The following is an 18664-nucleotide window of genomic DNA, read 5'->3' on the forward strand; positions in this document are numbered from 1 at the left end:
GCATGCGCACCTTGAAATTGGTGCACGCGCAAATAATCCCAGGGGGTCATAATTTATGCTGAGCCCCCCACTACCGCATGCCTCACATCAGATCATGGTTCTGCTGGTAAAACTCCAGAATCTAGTTTTTTTACTTACTCAGCTTTCACCCGTCTTCATCTCTGCCTGCAATACAAAATTGCTATGTTTATCAGTTGATATGAATCCGGGGTAGTATGTTGTAACAATTCAATAAATTTTCGGCCACACTTTTTCTCGATCGGAAACTCCGTCCAGCGGACGATTCCGCCGATAATGAAGGCCATGCGTATAGCATGCGAGAACGACAGAGGGCCAGAATAATTGAAAATTAAATAAGTCGTTAAACGTATGTATTATGACGAACTTTAAGCACCTGCTTCTTCTCATAAGAACTGCTGTCTGGTCAAACAGTGACGTCTATTGTTTCATTAAACGATATGGACGAAGAAATGTAATACCGTTAGAAAATTTGAGTGAGAACAAACCAATGGTGAACTCAAAATTTGCTGTGGAAGTTGTAACGAAAACGTAAGTCAGTATTAGAGAATTGCCCCACTTTAATCGGGGTTGAAACTCTAAGTTGTCTCCTTAGCCGCTTGCCACGAAAGCAGATATGTACAATGTGTATTTTCTTAGAGATTAAATAAATATTCAATCAGACTTCACCAAGAATGCTGCCATCCGTTTCAGGCCTACCTCTATATTTTTTCGTATAAATTTTCTTGTCAACGTTCTTATATTTTCATTGTTTTCTACGATACCGCAGCCAACATACCAAGAAGCTAAGCCGACACCCCGGTGGTGTGATTGCCGGCATGAATCGCGAGGCTACACCCACTTGCCGCCAAGAACTAACACCCTCCTCCTCCTCCTCCTCCTCCTCATGGCTTCCTGATCTGCGTACTTGCTCCATCTATTTGTGCCAAAGAGTCTCTGAGTTGACTTTCAGATTTAGTGTGGTATTAGTATAATTATGTGACTGCACTTACGGTGACTTGGAATTTACTTTGTGTTTTAATGCTTCTGAAAGATTTCTTTTTAATATCTCTATGTTAAAAGGAGTAGTCGGCGCCAATTGAAGACGACATCTCCTAAACACCATATAATAAACAAAAGGTCTTATAATGTCGAAAAATACCCTCGTTGCATTCTACCGGTACTAAAATGTATGGGGCGATTGGAGATGAACTTGGAGGTTAACGCAGAAGCTTGACAAGAAGTACAGGGCCGCACAAAGAACGGTGGAACGAAAAATGATAAGCATAGCGTTAGGGACGGGATGACAGTGGTGTGTGGTGCGTGATGATAAGGGGTGTTGCCGATTTTCTAGTTGTGGTTCAGAGGAACAAGTGGAGTTAGGCAGAACATGTAATGCGTCGGACACATAACGGCCGGTCTGTTAGTCACCGAATGGGTGTCAAGGGAAAGTAAACGCGGTCTAGAAAGGTACATAACTAGGCGGTTTGATTAAATTAGGAAATCTACAGGCATAATATTGAACCAGCTGTCGCAACCCAGGGGTAATTGTAGTTCACGGCGGGAGGCCTTCGTCCTGCTCTGGTCATAAATAGGCTGCTGCTGGTGGCGGTGGGGGTGGTGGTGCTGGTAATGGTGCTGCTGCTGCTGCTGCTGCTGCTGCTGCTGCTGCTGATGATGATGATGATAAGGAGGAGGAGGAGGAGGACGCTATAAAAACTTTTCTTTGTTGATCGTGTAATGGCTGCATTGGTTCTCGTGTCCGCAGATGCTTTCTGTAACTTCGTCAATTTTACCTTTATTGGCCACAGCGACGTTCCTCATTTTCGAATCTTTCCATATGCTCACCTTCTCGCTCTCGCCTTCATGTTCACGTCCGCGGTCATTGCCGTAGCCGGCAGGTTCTGTCCGCGTAGCCGTGCATTCTTTCGCGCTGCAAAAAATGAGGCGAATGGCTTCCTAGCACTGTCCACAAAGAAGCGCCAATTAGCTGACTAACTATTGGAATAATTCTTGGCAGACATTTTCATTCAATACCGGGTGTTTATTGCTGTAGTTGTTTTACATGACCGAATGGCCAGAAGCCAAGCTTCGTGCGAAATGCACGAAATGAAATCAAAGTGACCGTGTCCCGTAGTTGGTCCTCTTACGACCGTCAACAGCTGCATGTAAGAGCCCTTCCACACTTAGATGCTCATACAAAGGGACTAGTGCTTGTTGAAGACGGAGCCAGCGTGCTCTATGGACAGCTCGATGAGGCCTTTCTTGCCAAAGTCCTTCGAATCTGTGGGCGGTGCCAGTTGTGGGAGACTGTGGCAGGCGTCCGAATCACGAGAGTACTGGCCACAAATCAGGCTGAGCGGCTCGCCGAACACTTTGTCCATGATGCCCCTCATGAACTCTTGGGCCGGAGTGCCGGTGCAGTCCTGGAGGGCGTTGTCGAAGCAGTCCTGGTTTGCATGGTAGGCACTGCGTGTGGAAAAGCAAAAGGTTTGGTTTCGACATTGCACGCTTATTTATTCTTTAGATATATGGGGGGTATTTTCCCGTACGAATAGCTCAATGTTTCCGTACGTTAGTGATTATTTATTGTTGTATCTTCACCAGTGCTTATCAGTTGCTTGCATTTTCTTCGGGTGAACACTCACGTCACGTTGTATCAAGTGTCTCGCCGCGCCGACTACATTGCTCGCCAATTCAAGCGTGCCGATGCTAAGTACTGTCCACTGCGTGTATGTTTGTATGCGTCTGTGTTTGTTTGATAATTTTCTCGGGCGCGATTTCTATCGATTCGTTCTACAAAAAGATGTTTAAGAAAATTACGCGTCAGGAATTGGAAGCGTATTCAATGCCAACAAATTATTCAATCAATGAATCAATCATCCAGCATTGAAAGTCTATCCGCCTTTCAACTATATTTTTCGAGAACGTTCTAAATACGTACGAGTCCTCTGCGGTCTTATTGTGCTTCCCCCGTAAGAATAGTTCCTAAACTCTTGCTCCCGTCGGGGTCACGTGAATCGTCCCGGATAAAGCAACGCTAATACCCCGCTGACGTGTGAAGTATAAGTCCACACGTCAGACCACGCATAGAAAGGCACAAAAGGGGCGAGTACAAGTACTGAGCGCTGTCCATTTTTGTTCAGTACATTTGCAATTCCGGCGAATGAGCCTTCCTTGTAACTTACTATATTTCTTCCTGTCGGTTTCGCATCATCTAAGATGGCTCTATCTTTACGCGTTTTTATTTTGTTTCGTTTACGCTGTGGTGATATCCATCGATGTTTTTCGAACGCGTTTCTAAAGGCCTTAAGAGGGCACTAAGGAGAAGTACTAAATTAGCTTAGACTGATTACATATTCTTTTAGACTTTACTTTCGTTGCCATTTTGTGATCCTAAATTTATTCTTGGAAGGGAAATGAAGTTCGCAGTTGCTGTTTGTCAGCTATCCGAAACAAAACCCCCAGTGCCAGCAAGTCAATGTGACGTCACGGTTACTTATTTTATTTTATTTCATGCTGCAGATCATGTTGCAGATCCAAGCAGATCAAATATAGAAATTGATAACATAGGTTTTAAGGTAGTATGTAAAGGCAACTAAAAAAAAACACGCAGCATCACAATGCATTGTAAGTTATTGTGTCGGCGAATCCCTCTCTCTAATGTTACGCGGGAAAACGGAAAATTTCAATGTGTCAATGCAAGCTAAGTAAAGGGTTAGTGAACCGGCTTGATGGTGACGCGTGCGGCATGTAGTTAGAAATGATACATAGAATACAGTATCAAGTGTTAATTAGTTATTTATTAGCAAGGAAAGAAATTCTCGACGCGCATTTTTTCTTGTTTCAAGGGGTTGCATACTGTTGTTTTTCGTTAGCTCAATCGGAGAATCTAACGGTGACAACTTTGAACAAATAAACCTTAGGGCTTTCCTTTGAATTCTTTCAAGTTTTTTAAACATTGGTTATATTATATGGATCCCACACCACGCATGCATACTTATAATTCACTAATCAAGCCTAGTCTTGATTAGTGAATTATAAGCTAGTAGTTAAACCTGTGCTTTTGAAAGTTTATTCCGTAAAAGATATAGTTTGCGAAAGGCGGATGAGCAGATATTTTGAACATGCTAACAGTTATTGTTACACCCTAGGCATTTACAACTGGAGACTTCGTGTAAGGAGGATTGTCCAAGGTGACACCTGTGATCGAAAATAACTTTTTACGCGATACTCGAAATAAGTTTGTTTTGTATGTGTTTAGTACCATACGCCCTTCCGGGCACCATGCTAGGATGTTACTGAGTTATCTAGGTCATTCTGGTGATTAGAACATGTAATGTCCCGGTACCACACGCAGTCATCCGCAAACAAAAAAATCTCTACGCCTGCAGCAACTGTGTCAACAATGTCGTTTATATAAACAAGAAATAATAAAGGGCCTAGTGCACTCCCTTGAGACACACCAGAAGTGAGTGCAAGAGTATTATAGTTTCTCGTATGTGGACAGTTTGGGCTGCATAAAAGGTACGAAGCTTGCCATGCTCTTGTTGTTTATATAAACGACATTGCTGACACAGTTGTTCCAGGTGTAGAGATTTTTTTTGTCTTTACACCATCTAGGATGCAACGCTGTCGATCTTTATTGATAAAAACTTACGACGTCAGAGTTGCGGAGTGTCAACTCCGGAGTTGGAATGATTCCTGAATTCTTGCACATATTGAAGCTCCCGTAGAAGAATGGGAATGGACTGGTGGCACCATTCGGACAGGATAAGTGGGAATGGAAAGGAAACACGAGATTCCGGAAGGGAGTTGGAATGGAATGGGGGACGTAGTCCTGAAGCACTAATAGGGATTTTAAGGGAGACCTCAAAACTAGTAAATTTGCCATTTCGACTAAACGAGACCTCGCCATTTAGTGCATTGCTAAACTATTGATAGATACCGGTTCTTTCAGTAACCACCTATGGTGACTATATTTCCATGATAGTTATAAACATTGTATTGTCCACATTGTACACCTCTGAAGGCTTGGAAACCTTTCCTGACTTACGAGGTTCGCTCAATTAAAGAAATTAACTTTTAGTTCTCAAGAATGATTTCATTTAACAAGAACATAGTTACGCTACGAGGCCAAAAACGACTTCGCGAATGATTGCATACCCTGCGCTAGTCCGCGGTGATTTGAAACATGTGCGATATTCTTTTCGTGCACTGTTGAGTATTCAGATGGCGCGATAATAGGAGGTCAGAAAGATGTGCTGGAAAAATGGCTCCTGGTAATATGCCAGTAGCGGCGAAAAACATTTCCCGCAGAATTTGGTTTAGCTTTATTTTAATCACGAAATCGACAGAATAACCTCGCTAAATGCGTGGCATGCACAACAATCGAATAATAATTGGTACTTCTTACTTCAATAAAAAATTGTTTCAGAAGAATGAACAATTTTCGGAAATGGCACACCAGTGAAAGCTTAATTAGTACCACCTTTTTTTACTCGAATAAGCATAGTTTGAGAAGAATAAAAGATTTATCAGAAATGGTGGGTTTCATTCAGAATGTAAGCATTCTTTGTGGCGCACCGTGCGATGATGCACTTGTGAAGCGCTCAATACGCATGCTCCTAACACATAACGCATGCTCGCCTATGTTAGTGTCACGATTGACTGCAAAAAAAAAATCCAAATTAGGCAGTACAATGGCTGCTCTAGGCAGTTTATTGTAGTGCCTAGAATGCACTGACTAGTGCGCGGAGCGCGAGCGCTGCGGTGACACATGGAGTGATGATGCCTGCTGCTGGTTGAGGCAAGGTGCTGTACTCCAGCGCACCGTCCCGCCACGACGGGCTCTTGCTCAAAGCGTGGCGTCGGTTCTGCTGTGTGTGTGCTTTTATTTCGTCTGTGTGTCCCGTCAAAACGTTGCGCCATCTAACTTCTAATCGGTTCTCGCTTCCTCACATACGTACATGCGATTATTCAATAAGAATGTCAAACTACGTCGTCGTTGCACCAGCGAACGAGGGTACGTTTTGTTGCCGTGGTAGCATGGGCAGCCTCCAGACGGCTTTGCCCGTAAAAACCTCGCCAACCACCCTGCCAACCGTGTGGCCTCCAGGCAACATGGCGGAGCCACCGTCTCCCGCTGAAGACTCCCAGTGGTCGGTCAACTAGTCAGCCTATTCTAGGGACTACTTCAATAGGACATGGTTAATTTAGTAGAACAACTGCCATACGTTATTCCCTTTATTGTCATTTTATGGCGTACCGGCTTGAGTAAGCCGGCTGTATAGTCATTCTCTCTCCTCATTTTCTCTTTCTTTCTCCTTCTCGCCGCGCAGTAAGCAAACCAAAGGCCCCTCTGGTTGAGCGGCCTATTGTTCTCGTGTACACCTCCCGTTCCTTACACCTCAGTGCATCTCAGCTCTGTAGTGCTGCCCATCGCGTTTATGGGTACATCCTGTGTTGAGATCCCCTTTTGTCAAGGTGTCGAATATTCTCCCCAGCGGGGGAGGTGGTCATCTATGCTTTTGAAAATAACTTCTTTGGTTGTGCATAGGCGCTCCGTGTATTTTCGTTTCTTCTGCTGTTTCATCTTTCTTTTTCGAGTTATTTGTCAAAATGATACTTCTACCGTGCAATCTAACTTAGGACGGTTCTCAACTAATCCGTTACGTTGTAGCCATTTATTGCAGCAATATTTCTTAATCGTTTCTGCTTGCTTTCTGTCTGATGACGTAAAATATCTTCGGCTATTTAGACGTGTAATAACGTCATACTTGCTATTTTTGCGTACAAGATACTGTCACAAAATTCCGAATTTTGTTCTTGTCGTTGTTCACTAACACCGTGACTTGGAGGCAACTGCCTCGTATAGCTGTGCCCGAAAATTGTGCTGCATATCTGAATGGTACGATGGAGTCTGAAGGGCCCGAAACGTCGTCAGGCAAAGCTGTATGCCATAATTTCAGTAAATCCTCGGCACATAGCGTATATACTTCAAGGTACACATGGTAAATCATCGCACGTGTAATGCGGAAGATGTGTGTTCATCTCCAACCGGTGGCAAGTTATCTCTTCATCCACTTTCACTTCCTTCTTCCTTGTTACGTCTACATTTTAATTAAGCACCACAGGTAAGTTCCCCTGTATTTTCCCGAGGTCGCATCCTCCGTTAGTTTCGCATAGTTGTGACTAAGAAGCAGTGGATCACCTGCAACGCTTCTTCGCAATGGGATGTATGCAGGCCAACACAGCCGTCTATTCCTCTAGGCTTTACACGCGCTGACACTGCTGATATTGACCGTTTTTCACAGTGCCCGTAGACTATGCCTGCACTGAACAAAACTGCTGAAGCCGCCTGCACGTAAAAAAAGTGGATTCGTGTGTTCCGTCAATGAACGAACACTGCGACACCGGTCAGCTGTTTTGCGTAGGTCCCCAATTCTCTTTGTTGCGATGAATCTCGGTGGCTACGGATCATGCTCACCAGCAGGCGTAGCCAGTGACCTTGTCCCGAGGCGCAGCCAATACCCCGATCTCCATGTCGTCGCGCATCTTAGCTTGGCACTGGTTGAGACCTTTGCCTGCTTTGTTCATGCACTTGATGCTCTTGCGGTAATCTGCGATGAAAACGGGAAAGGTAACGATTAAGTGTTTGTCGGGAAATGTCACATTCATTACATTCAGGTTACACGCGCATTTACGTGATCCTTCCTTTGAAACCCCGGGGCCAATAGTAGGAAAGAGAAAATCAGAAGGAAAGGAGGTTAACCAGAATAACGTCCGGTTGGCAACCTTACACCGGGGAAATGGGAAAGGGGAAAACAAAGATGACAGGGATAGAGAGGAGGGAAGGAAAGAAGGAAATAAGCGGTGCGTTCGCTGACGCGTGTGGAATAATACGAATTGCATTGATAGTCACAGACGTTCACACAAGCCCGTCGTCCTCAAGAAGCACAAAAGCGCCTTCACCGCCTTATGGTCTGACGAGTGATGGGGGGCCGTGTTCCAGCAGCACCTGCACAGAAAGCGGCCGATTGTCCAGTTTTTGGAGAGCGTTAGCAAGTTCTTGCCTTTCTGGAGCATATCGTCGACAGTGGCACAGCAGGTGGTCGATATATTCTTCGGTGCCGCAGACCTCGCATGCTGCACTGTGGGTCATTTCAATTAATGTAGAGTATGCCTTTGTGAAGGAAATTCCTAACCAAAGGCGATAGAGAAGCGTAGCTTCACGTCGAGGAAGTCCAAGTGGAGGTCGGAGTTGGAGTGAGGGGTTTAATCGATGCAGTCGTGTAAGTCTTAAGTTTGGCGAGTTCCACACAGTCAGTGGAAGACTGCATGCCAGGTGTTGAAGCTGCCTTGCGGCGTCTGTCCTCGAAAGTGGAATTAGAACGCTGTACTCTTCTTGATGCGCTGTGCGAGCAGCGCTATCGGCGGAATCATTGCCACTGATTCGACAATTGCCAGATGCCCACTGAAAAACAACCTGGTGACCTCTTTGTTGGACGTGATGCTGAATATTCACGATTTCGTATGTCAGCTGTTCATGACATCCGCGTCGGAGAACTGAGTGCGTGCACGGTAATGCCGGTTTTGAGTCAGAGAACACAGCCCATTTTCTAGGTCTTTCAGAATCAATGAATTCCAGTGCAGAACGCAGAACCGTTAGTTCTGCCGCCGTTCACCTCGTGACATGCGGTGTCTTGAACCGCGGTGTTATTCCTCGCGTTGATATAACCACCGTAACACCAGAACTGGACGACGTAGTCGATCCATCAGTATAAATGCTCACGTGGTTGCAGTAGTTTTCATGCAAACGAAGTAAGCTCAGGTGTTTTAGAGCAGGGGCTGGTAGATATGTCTTCTTCTGTACCGCTGGAGTCATTATATGTACTTGTGTACGGTCGAAACACCTCGGGGGAAACACTGGCTTGGCCGCAGGTGCGTACTCTGAAGTAAACGACGCATGATGGACAGAAGCGCTAAATGTTGATCAGGGCCTTTCAGCAGTGAGGCTCGCTAGTTGGTGGGAAGGGGTCCTAGCATAATGTCTAAGATGCATACGCGTTGTCCCAACGGTAATGTGCGTCGTGATTGGGTAATCCTGCGCAACGGCAATGGTTTCAGCCGTTGATGCACTGCGTGGTAAGCCAAGACATATCTTCAAGGCTTGGACTTGAATGCTGTGAGTCGTACGCAGGTTACTCTTGCAGATGTTGGATGTTGCAGGCAGGCTGTACCACAGGAATCCAACAAACAACGCGATGTACAGCTGTAACATAGCGTGTAAAGATGCTCCCCAACTTTTTCCGGCAAGGAACCTGAACGGGTGACAGATAGACAGAGATGACAGAGACGTGCGGAGTCGACAGGTCTCTGTAAATTACGACTCCCAAGAACCTGTGACTTCTGCTGTATGGTATAAGTTGTCCGTTAATTGATAAGCCGTAAGCAGACATTGGCTTCCTCTTGAATCCTACCATTGCGCACTTTCCGCATGAAATTTCAAGTCCTTGTTGACGAAGGTAGCAAGATGTCATTATGGCTGCCTTCTGAAACCAAGCGCGAAGCTGAAGTCGTGTTACACCTGTTGCCCAAATGCATTAGTCGTCTGCATAGATGGAAATTCGTACGGTGTTTGGTAGGTTGTCAACTAATCCAATGAGGGCCAGATTGAAAAGCGTCGGGTAAGCACTCCGCCTTGAGGCACTCTGTAAGTAGTTGCACACCCACGTATATATTTTAACACCAAGTCCGACGGCTTCTAACGTTCTAAGGATGGTTTCATGGCTGACATTATCATAAGCTCCTTTAACGTCTACACATAAAGCAGCAGATAGTCATTTACAGGTCTTTCGGTGTTGCACAAATGTTACGAAGTTAACAACGTTGTTGACGAAGGGCCCGCGCCTGGATCCGGCAATAGAATCTGGGTAGGTTTGACAGCAGTCTAAGTACCATTCCAGAGGTGTTAAAAGCATTATTTCTATTGTTTTTCCGACACAGCTAGCAAGTGCGATGGGACGGTATGAGGAAATGTACAAAGGCGACTTGCAAGCTTTGAAAAGTGGAATGAGGCGACTTGACTTCCGTTCTTGCGGATCCGTACCCGTCTGCCAGGAGTCGTTGTACAGGAACAAGAGTGCCTGCCGAGCTTGGTTTCCTAGGTTATACAGGACACGGTATGTAATGCCGTGAGGTCCTAGCGCTGAAGAACACTTGCACAAAACCAACGCAGCTTCTAGTTATTCCATAGAAAACGGGCATTCCATGCGGGCATCGCCTGAGAATTGTGGGTGGTCGAGCGTTCCCGTACCCATTCCATCGGAATTTGCTTCACCAGCAATCTTTCTGCAGAAAGATTCAGCGACGTCAAGACGTCTACATGGTAGATGGAGTGCCAGAGATTTAAACTCATGGCACTGACCAAAGATTCCGCGAAGGCCACTAACAGTCCTCCGTATAAGCGAGAAAGGTTTTCGCGAGTCCAACGATTCGCAAAAGAATACCCATTGTCGCGAAACCAGCTTGTTCATGTGACCTTTATTTTCTTTTGTGTTCGTCTAGCCAATTTCAAATCATTATTGGAGTTCGTGCCTCTATATGTTCATTCTGCACGACAGCGAATCGCTTGAAGTTTCTCGAGTCCAATGTTGAAATCGGTGTGGGCAGAACTCTTCGAAGGCGAATTGGTGGTTGTTTGACGGGCGCCCTGTAGGTTATAGGAGGCGACATCATGACAACAGCCTTGCATAATTATTTTGTATTTAGGCTAGTCGGTGCACTGGACGGTTGTGGAGGACTTGGAGCTAGTCAAACCTTCGATCTTCAAATAGGTTGGGATGTGGTCGCTACCCCGCGTTTCTAAATCCTAAAAGCAGTGCACTCTTCTCGAAAGCGAATGTGAAACGAAGGTAAGGTTCAAGCAGCTACTATACGCTGATCCACGCCGGTGAGTAGGGCTTCCATCATTTGACAGGCAAAATTCGCGTTCAGAGGCAAAGAACACCAACGTTCTTCCTCTAGAGTTCACTTTGGAGCTTTCCCATAGGTAATTGTGAGCATTAAAGTCGCCAGTGATCCCCCACGGCTGTGGAGTCAATGTCGAAATTCCCCGTAAGCACTCGCAATCTAGACGGCTTGTTGGAGATAAGTAGGCTCCAAGAATTGTGAACGTTAGTTTTTTCTTCTTCAGTGTTAAGTAAACGTATCGATTTACTTCGTCAGGAGGCACTGGGGGATGCACATAAGTGAAGTCACGGCGTATAAACACAACAACCTTGCTGCACTCTTTTTGGGTAGAGGACAGTCTTATGGGAGCTGACACGTTCGGCTCGCAAATCACGATAATGGGGAACTGGTGCGTAAAGACGAACTGTCAATAATCGGACATGCGTGACTTAAGCTATCTGGCGTTCCACTGAAAGCCAGATGCATTCTTGACCTCCTCTTGAAACGACGGCATCTCTCGGGCCGTGGTTTTACTGGAGCCGCAAGCACCGGACTCAAGGTGTCCAGCACCTGCAGTGAGCTCTGTGCCGACGGGATTTTCATGTTGCTCAGTAGAATGCGCATGACGTCCATAAGTGACTTAAACATCCCTATAACTTCATCATCATCATCATCAGCCTGGTTACGCCCACTGCAGGGCAAAGGCCTCTCCCATACTTCTCCAACAACCCCGATCGTGTACTAATTGTGGCCATGCCATGCCTGAAAACTTCTTAATCTCATCCGCCCACCTAACCTTCTGGCGCCCCCTGCTACGCTTCCCTTCCCTTGGGATCCAGTCCGTAACCCTTAATGATCATCGGTTATCTTCCCTCCTCATTACATGTCCTGCCCATGTCCATTTCTTTTTCTTGATTTCAACTAAGATGTCATTAACTCGCGTTTGTTCCCTCACCCAATCTGCTCTTTTCTTATCCCTTAACGTTAAACCTATCATTCTTCTTTCCATAGCTCGTTGGGTCGTCCTCAATTTGAGTAGAACCCTTTTCGTAAGCCTCCAGGTTTCTGCCCCGTAGGTAAGTACTGGTAAGACACAGCTATTATATACTTTTCTCTTGAGGGATAATGGCAACCTGCTGTTCATGATCTGAGAATGCCTGCCAAACGCACCCCAGCCCATTCTTATTCTTCTGATTATTTCCGTCTCATGATCCGGATCCGCCGTCACTACCTGCCCTAAGTAGATGTATTCCCTTACGACTTCCAGTGCCTCGCTGCCTATTGTAAATTGCTGTTCTCTTCCGAGACTGTTAAGCGTTACTTTAGTTTTCTGCAGATTAATTTTTAGACCCACTCTTCTGCTTTGCCTCTCCAGGTCAGTGAGCATGCATTGCAATTGGTCCCCTGAGTTACTAAGCAAGGCAATATCATCAGCGAATCGCAAGTTACTAAGGTATTCTCCGTTAACTCTTATCCCCAATTCTTCCCAATCCAGGTCTCTGAATACCTCCTGTAAACACGCTGTGAATAGCATTGGAGATGTCGTATCTCCCTGCCTGACGCCTTTCTTTATTGGGAATTTGTTGCTAGCTTTATGGAGGACTACGGTGGCTGTGGAACCGCTATAGATATCTTTCAGTATTTTTACATACGGCTCGTCTACACCCTGATTCCGTAATGCCTCTATGACTGCTGAGGTTTCGACAGAATCAAACGCTTTCTCGTAATCAATGAAAGCTATATATAAGGGTTGGTTATATTCCGCACATTTCTCTATCACCTGATTGATAGGCTTGGTGATAGACAGACTATGACTTGGTGATCCTCAGTCGTCGTCGCATCCGCGGTTCGTGAGGTCATTGAGGGCAGCGCAATTTGATGTGACTCCGAGGCAGGTTCTGCTCGTGAAAGTGTAGGCCATTCTTCAGGAGGTGCGAGTCTTGCCCCTTTCTTCGTTTTCACAGTGTCTTTCTTTGTGGAAGTCGGCGTTGATACGGTAGCCGCTTTGCCGGAAGATGGTGTATATCTTTCAGTAGATGTAACTCTTCGTGATGCTCTTCGGTGGCGATGTCGTCGTCGACTGAGAGTAGCGACAGCCTCTCTGTGTGTTGAATGGTCCCGTACCACACGTTTGAGTACTGCTCGCTCGTTCCTGACCCGCGGGCAATTATTGGATGAGGCCTCATGAGTACCATGGCAGTTAGGGCACTTTAACACAATTGCGCGCCAGGCATCTGCTGAATGAGATTCAGCGCACCGTGGGCACACGAGGTCATTCCTACAGGCACCTTTTACGTGTCCCATATTGCAGCATTTCTAGCATTGCAGGGGCTTTGGTACGCATGGGCGGACTGGATGGCGGGCATGGCCAACTTTGAAGTGTGAGGGAGGGCTGTCTCCCTCAAACCCAAGCTTCTGGCAACGTTTGCTGCCAAGTCTTGTGATGGTCGTGACAAGAGTGTCTTCTGTAGTTGGCTTTAGTAATATTGCTAAGTTGTCTGTTGGTATAGAAATACCGACATCATAAATGACGCCGACAGTGCTGTTGCAGCCTGTAAGAAATATGGATCGCCCTTTCACTTTGTCGATCTCCGTTACGTGCCGCAGGCTTTGCAGCGCACTGCGTTGTATAAGGTCTACTGCGAGGACATTCTTGCGTGCGTTTATTCTCACGTCTTTTATTTCGTTTGGTGCGATTTCCTCAAGAAACTCAGAAAGGACTTGCCTGTTTAGGAGTCCCAGGTTGGAGACAGGGTCCACAAGCAAAAAGAGCATAGTGTATGGCCAGCGCTGTGGCGTTGTCTTCACGGTGGAGACACTTGGCGACGATGACCTCCGTAGCAGTCTTCTTTTTGTAGTTCGGCTCCTGACAAGCGTGAAATCGTCGTCCGACGAGTCGACGCTGTCCGAGCACAACTCGGTTGCCTCGCTGTCCGTGTCGCTTGACGCGTTTCCACGTTTCCTGGGCGCGACCCGACGTGATGGCTGGGTGCCAGGAAGGTCCTCGAGGGCTTCTTCATTCATTGCGGCAACACGGGAGCGGCAGCTCCCAGATTTTGGAGAGAAAGCGAGACAAGGGTGCAAGCGTTCTATGAAATACACACTTCGTCATCGTTTTTCGTAATGAAGGGGCAGTGGTAAAAGCCAATAAAAAAAAGCCTTCAGGATGTCTTGAGGTATTACTAAATCTCTCGTAGGTTGTCACACAACAAGGAAACGAGAACACCTGATATAGGTGTTCACGTTTCATGCGGACACCCAGCGAAATATTTCTTACTGTCCTTAAGAGTTTACGTCCTTATTTTTCTCCACTCTTACATTGTTCGTTATTTTATTGTAAATTGTGTACTCGCCCTCTCTTTAGCTTACAGATTAGTCTGTGCGCATTATTGTATAGAATTCCACTGTTTACTCTGTTGCACTATATATTTTCTGTATAATACACTTTGAGCATTACATTGTGTGTGACAGGACGTGGGGCAATGCTTCGGTTCTTTTAAATATTATATAATTAGTCCGGTTCGAGTGACCTTATCTGTTCGTACAGCCTTTGTTTTAAATGCGAAGCATGTCTTGACAAAATATGCCACTTTGACACTCTCTAACTCTTTAGCCGCCTACGTCTTGCTGCTGTCATGGTCGTTTCCTTAACTTCGTACTTACCGAAATTGGCATAGAGTGACAAGAGTGTATGGCGAACATAAGTGAAAGTTCATGACAAGAATGTAATGACATGCGTGTCATCTAGGTGATGAAACAGCCGCCTACGTCTTGGTGCTCACATGATCGTTTCGTCAACTTGGTAGGCCCACTGCTTCGCATAACATCGATTCCCACAGGGCGCGGAATCTGCAGGCTTTTTTGTTTACCTTAGTCTAACAGATCTGCAATCTTGTTCTTTTTTCTTTTTATTGTGGCGTTAGCTATAAGGACACTCTAGGCGAGTTTCCGTCGTAGTCATTGTCGCCATGATATTCCGCATAAAGTCCAAGTGCGATAAAATCCTATCGCGCCCCGCGGAGTCGTATGCTGTAGGCGCGAGAGAAAGCGTGCGAGGGTGAGCCGAGGAGGATGGTGGCGTGATTCGCCCTGCCTCCCAACTCGACAAGTGTCGTGCGCGAAACAGGCGGGGTGTGGGGGGCGTTGGGGGGAGGAGAAGGGCACGTGACCACGCGCGTCTGTAATTCTAGCCCCGGTATTGCTGCGCACAGTGCGACTGAGCACGGCTACTCCGCCATCTTGGACGTAATCTGTGGCAGGGTAAAAAGCTTAGGTGAGGCTTCGTGCGCGCTGTGTTCTCGTGCGCCTAGTGTTGGAGCGTGATTTCAAGTTTCGAAGATGCATTGAACCTACAGGCAGTACGAAGCGTTCCGGCACCGCTGCCGCTGCTCTTCATCACGCCGCCGTTCTGACGAGTGTCCGTGGTCATCGAGTGAGATCTGTTCGTGTTTGGAAAATTGAGCGCGACACCCTGCTTGGCAATTTGAGTAGTAAGCGAATGCTTGCTGCAATTTATGCGGCCGATTGAACTACTAACCTGCTTCGTATAGCTCACTGCTGATTTGCCATATCATCCAGTGTATGGCCTCTCGGGGGAAACTGCTACTTTTTCAGCTTCCTTTCTTCGCCACTTTCCATTTCTATGTTTCTATCCTTTCGTTCCCGAAGTGCATAGGAATGCGTGGCGCCCCTTCTTGTGGCAGTTGTTAGCCTTGCTCCTTGCTTTAGTTAACTTTTTCAGGCCGCACGGACAGCTCTTCTTCTCTGACAAGATAACTGCAACAAAGTGATACAAATAGCACGAGCATCGAAGAAGCGGCAGTGGGACGAGTCCGAAAGTTTACGAAGACCGAATGTCACAGGCTGGTCCGGCACATACAAGGGCCCTCATGACTGCCTCCTCAGAAATACATCACTGGCTTGTTCGGGATATGTATTATTGCATTGACTTCAGCGCCAGCTCAAGCGCGAAAAAAAGAGAGAAGAAATAATAGTCACTGTAACTTACTCTCATTATGTTCGGTGCCTTCCGTGCAGATGGCCTCGTACTCCTCCTCCATGGACTGCAGGCCTATAATGATGGCCACTCGAGGAATGCCGTCCAAGCACTTCTTCGCGAATTCCAAGCTACAGGAGATCTGCATCTGAAGGAACCTGCAGGCCCAATGACGAAGTGCGCGCAGCGCGTGAGAAAGAAAACAAAGACTCGCAGTGAAGTCCCTTTGATACAGTTAGTCACGCTACGTATCACGGAGCTGGAACTCTGCGAAAGTTATGAGTGATAATTCCGAAGGGACGTACAATGGGACGAGACGCGAATAATTAAGGGAATCAAAAACGTGTACGAGTTACGCCGCATTTTGCACGGAGATAGCACCTTTTTTATTCTTTCATTTTCACAGGCCCACCGCGCTCTCTGCGCCCGAGTGTGAAACTCGGGTGGCCACTATGCATTTTTGCGTCGAATGCCTTCTACAGACTTAGCACGCGATTCGTACCACAGCACTGCGGTTACGATGTATTAATCTGAACCCTGACCAAGGCAGTCGGCGCTGTTGTGCAGTCTCCTCAACCGAGCCGTCTTCGAAGTCGCGGGGTGTATCACCACACAATTCGTGAAGAACTTTGGCGTGCTCGATTGTGTCGTGGGCATTTCTGAATTGTTGTTTATCCAATTACTTTGGAGAGTGTCGCGGATGGCGAGTCCGTTATCGCAGATAATGCCGAAAACGTCAGAACTCGCCTTTTAACTTTATTTGGCGATGCCAGTTCGCAGTAATGACGACTAAAGCCCTGCAGGCATCTACTTTGAAGGTTGCTTTACGTTTTTTTTTTCGGCATCATTTCGCGTTATAATCGCAATCTTTTTTTTTCTTATAGACCTGAAGCCCTCCCTCGTGGTATATTCGTGGTGCTGTTATTTAAGTGTACGTACGATATTGACACGTGTACTTGTTTATCTATATCGGGCGACCACGTTTCACCGCCTAACAGAGCAACACGCGCCTGCATGTATCGGAAGTTTATGGAATGTTATCGATGGTTCCATCCGCTGCCTGTCACCGAACCTTCTGTAATCTGATTGTATGTATGCACGTCACGAATAGTGCAGAACTTTGTGGAGGACACGTGGGTCCCAGCGATTACTCTGGAACATTCGACGATTGATGTATAAAAGCCGATGCGCTTGACCCACTGATCAGATTTTGACGAAAGCTGACTGTGTTTGCCGCTGTCGCCGTTCTTTAAGTGTAGCCTGTCTTTGTGGGCACAGGTTCGCGCGATAAAAGTTAGTTTCGTCTTCCACAGTATTGCTACTGTGTTCTTTGTACGTCACTACCACGCGACAATATATTCAAGGGCTCTAACCTGACGCATACGTATTTCCGTTGACCAATTACCGTGACACAGCACACATAAACAAAGACAGCTGCGCTTTTAGCGCCATCTCGTGACACACTTTTGAACCAAATCACGAGGTGTCTGGTAATTTTCTGTAGCCCGTTGACGAATCACTGCATTTTTTTTTCTGAATACGCCTAAGAATTATGCGCAGAACTGCCCGCATCGCGATCGTGATCAGCCTGTCTTACGTCACCCGCAGGACCGGGGCCTTTCCCATCGATCTCCGAATTTCCTTGTGCGCCGAATTCCCTTGAGTGCCGAGGACAGTGTCTTGGACTTACTAAGTTCCATCGAGCACCATAGTGTCAACAGGCTTTCGACACTCGCCATTTTAATAGGCGTTGCCAAAGCATACGACAGTGTGCTTCATACAGGCATCATCAGCGGACTCCAAGCCAGGGGTGTCTTAAGAAATGCACTTCGATTCGTGAATGAAGTTCGTAGAGATCGACGTGTCCAGGTTGAGATTGGAAACATAATTAGCGTAAAGCGATGAATTTCCCTCGGCATCCCACAAGGCAGTGTCCTATCTCCCTTGATTTTCAACGTTGCCATGGCCAGCCTTCCAGAGGCACTGAAGGTAGGCTGGACGGTAGTTAAATTGTCCATCTATGCAGATGACATCCGCATTTGAATGTCGGGGTACCAAATCAACCGTTTAGCCCAAATAGCCAGCGGGCAATATCTACCATCGAACTCCACTTATCGACGCTCGGCCTATCTTTATCAGCGCAAAAATCTGCCACCATGATTTTCCCGCGAGTGTGGTAGAAGTAAGCACGCCTGACGCTCTATATTAGATGCCATCCAATTCGTCGTGCGACTAGTGTTCGATTCCTGGGCGTCACCATTGAAAGCAAGCGTCTATGGCGATGCGCAGTTGAAAGTATGGTGCCTGCATCTGTGCAAAGAGTCAACGCACTTCGGTGCATGGCAGGTGTATGTTGCGGAAACAAGCCTATGTTTATGTTTAAACTGAACGCTGCACTTATAATAAGCTGAATCCTGTATCAGCTGTCGCTGATATCACCATCACAGAGTCAATTCGAGCGCTTGGAGGCATTGCATAGAAAGCGATTTCGCTTGGCGATGGTAGTTCCTCGTGCGGCTTCAAACAAAAAGGTTGATAATGAAGCAGAGTCTCTTCCACTCTGCCTTTTGGCATCTCAGACCTTGCTGGAGCAGCTATTAAGGCTAAGAACTAGAACTCGCTCCCACTTCGAGTCGGTGCTCAGCGCCTCCCAATTTTTACTATTGGAATGACCTAAACGGAGTCGTCTCGACCCTCCATGGTCTCCTTCGGGCGTTA

The 18664-nt window shown here is 46.6% G+C and overlaps 1 protein-coding gene across 1 annotated transcript in view; it reads right to left on the reverse strand.

Moving 5' to 3' along the window:
• Window positions 1–2020: 2020 nt before the first annotated feature.
• Window positions 2021–18664, reverse strand: part of LOC142587795 (uncharacterized) — a 35302-nt gene continuing 18658 nt past the window's right edge. Inside the window, exons 3-5 of the mRNA XM_075699064.1 lie at window positions 15959–16104; window positions 7487–7619; window positions 2021–2466 (exon numbers count right to left, since the gene is read on the reverse strand). Coding sequence (XP_075555179.1) covers window positions 2205–2466; window positions 7487–7619; window positions 15959–16104 — 541 coding nt within the window. The 3' untranslated portion in view covers window positions 2021–2204. The remainder of the gene's footprint in view (window positions 2467–7486; window positions 7620–15958; window positions 16105–18664) is intronic.

Source organism: Dermacentor variabilis, chromosome 7 (assembly GCF_050947875.1).
Source record: "Dermacentor variabilis isolate Ectoservices chromosome 7, ASM5094787v1, whole genome shotgun sequence".
Lineage (NCBI taxonomy): Eukaryota > Metazoa > Arthropoda > Arachnida > Ixodida > Ixodidae > Dermacentor > Dermacentor variabilis.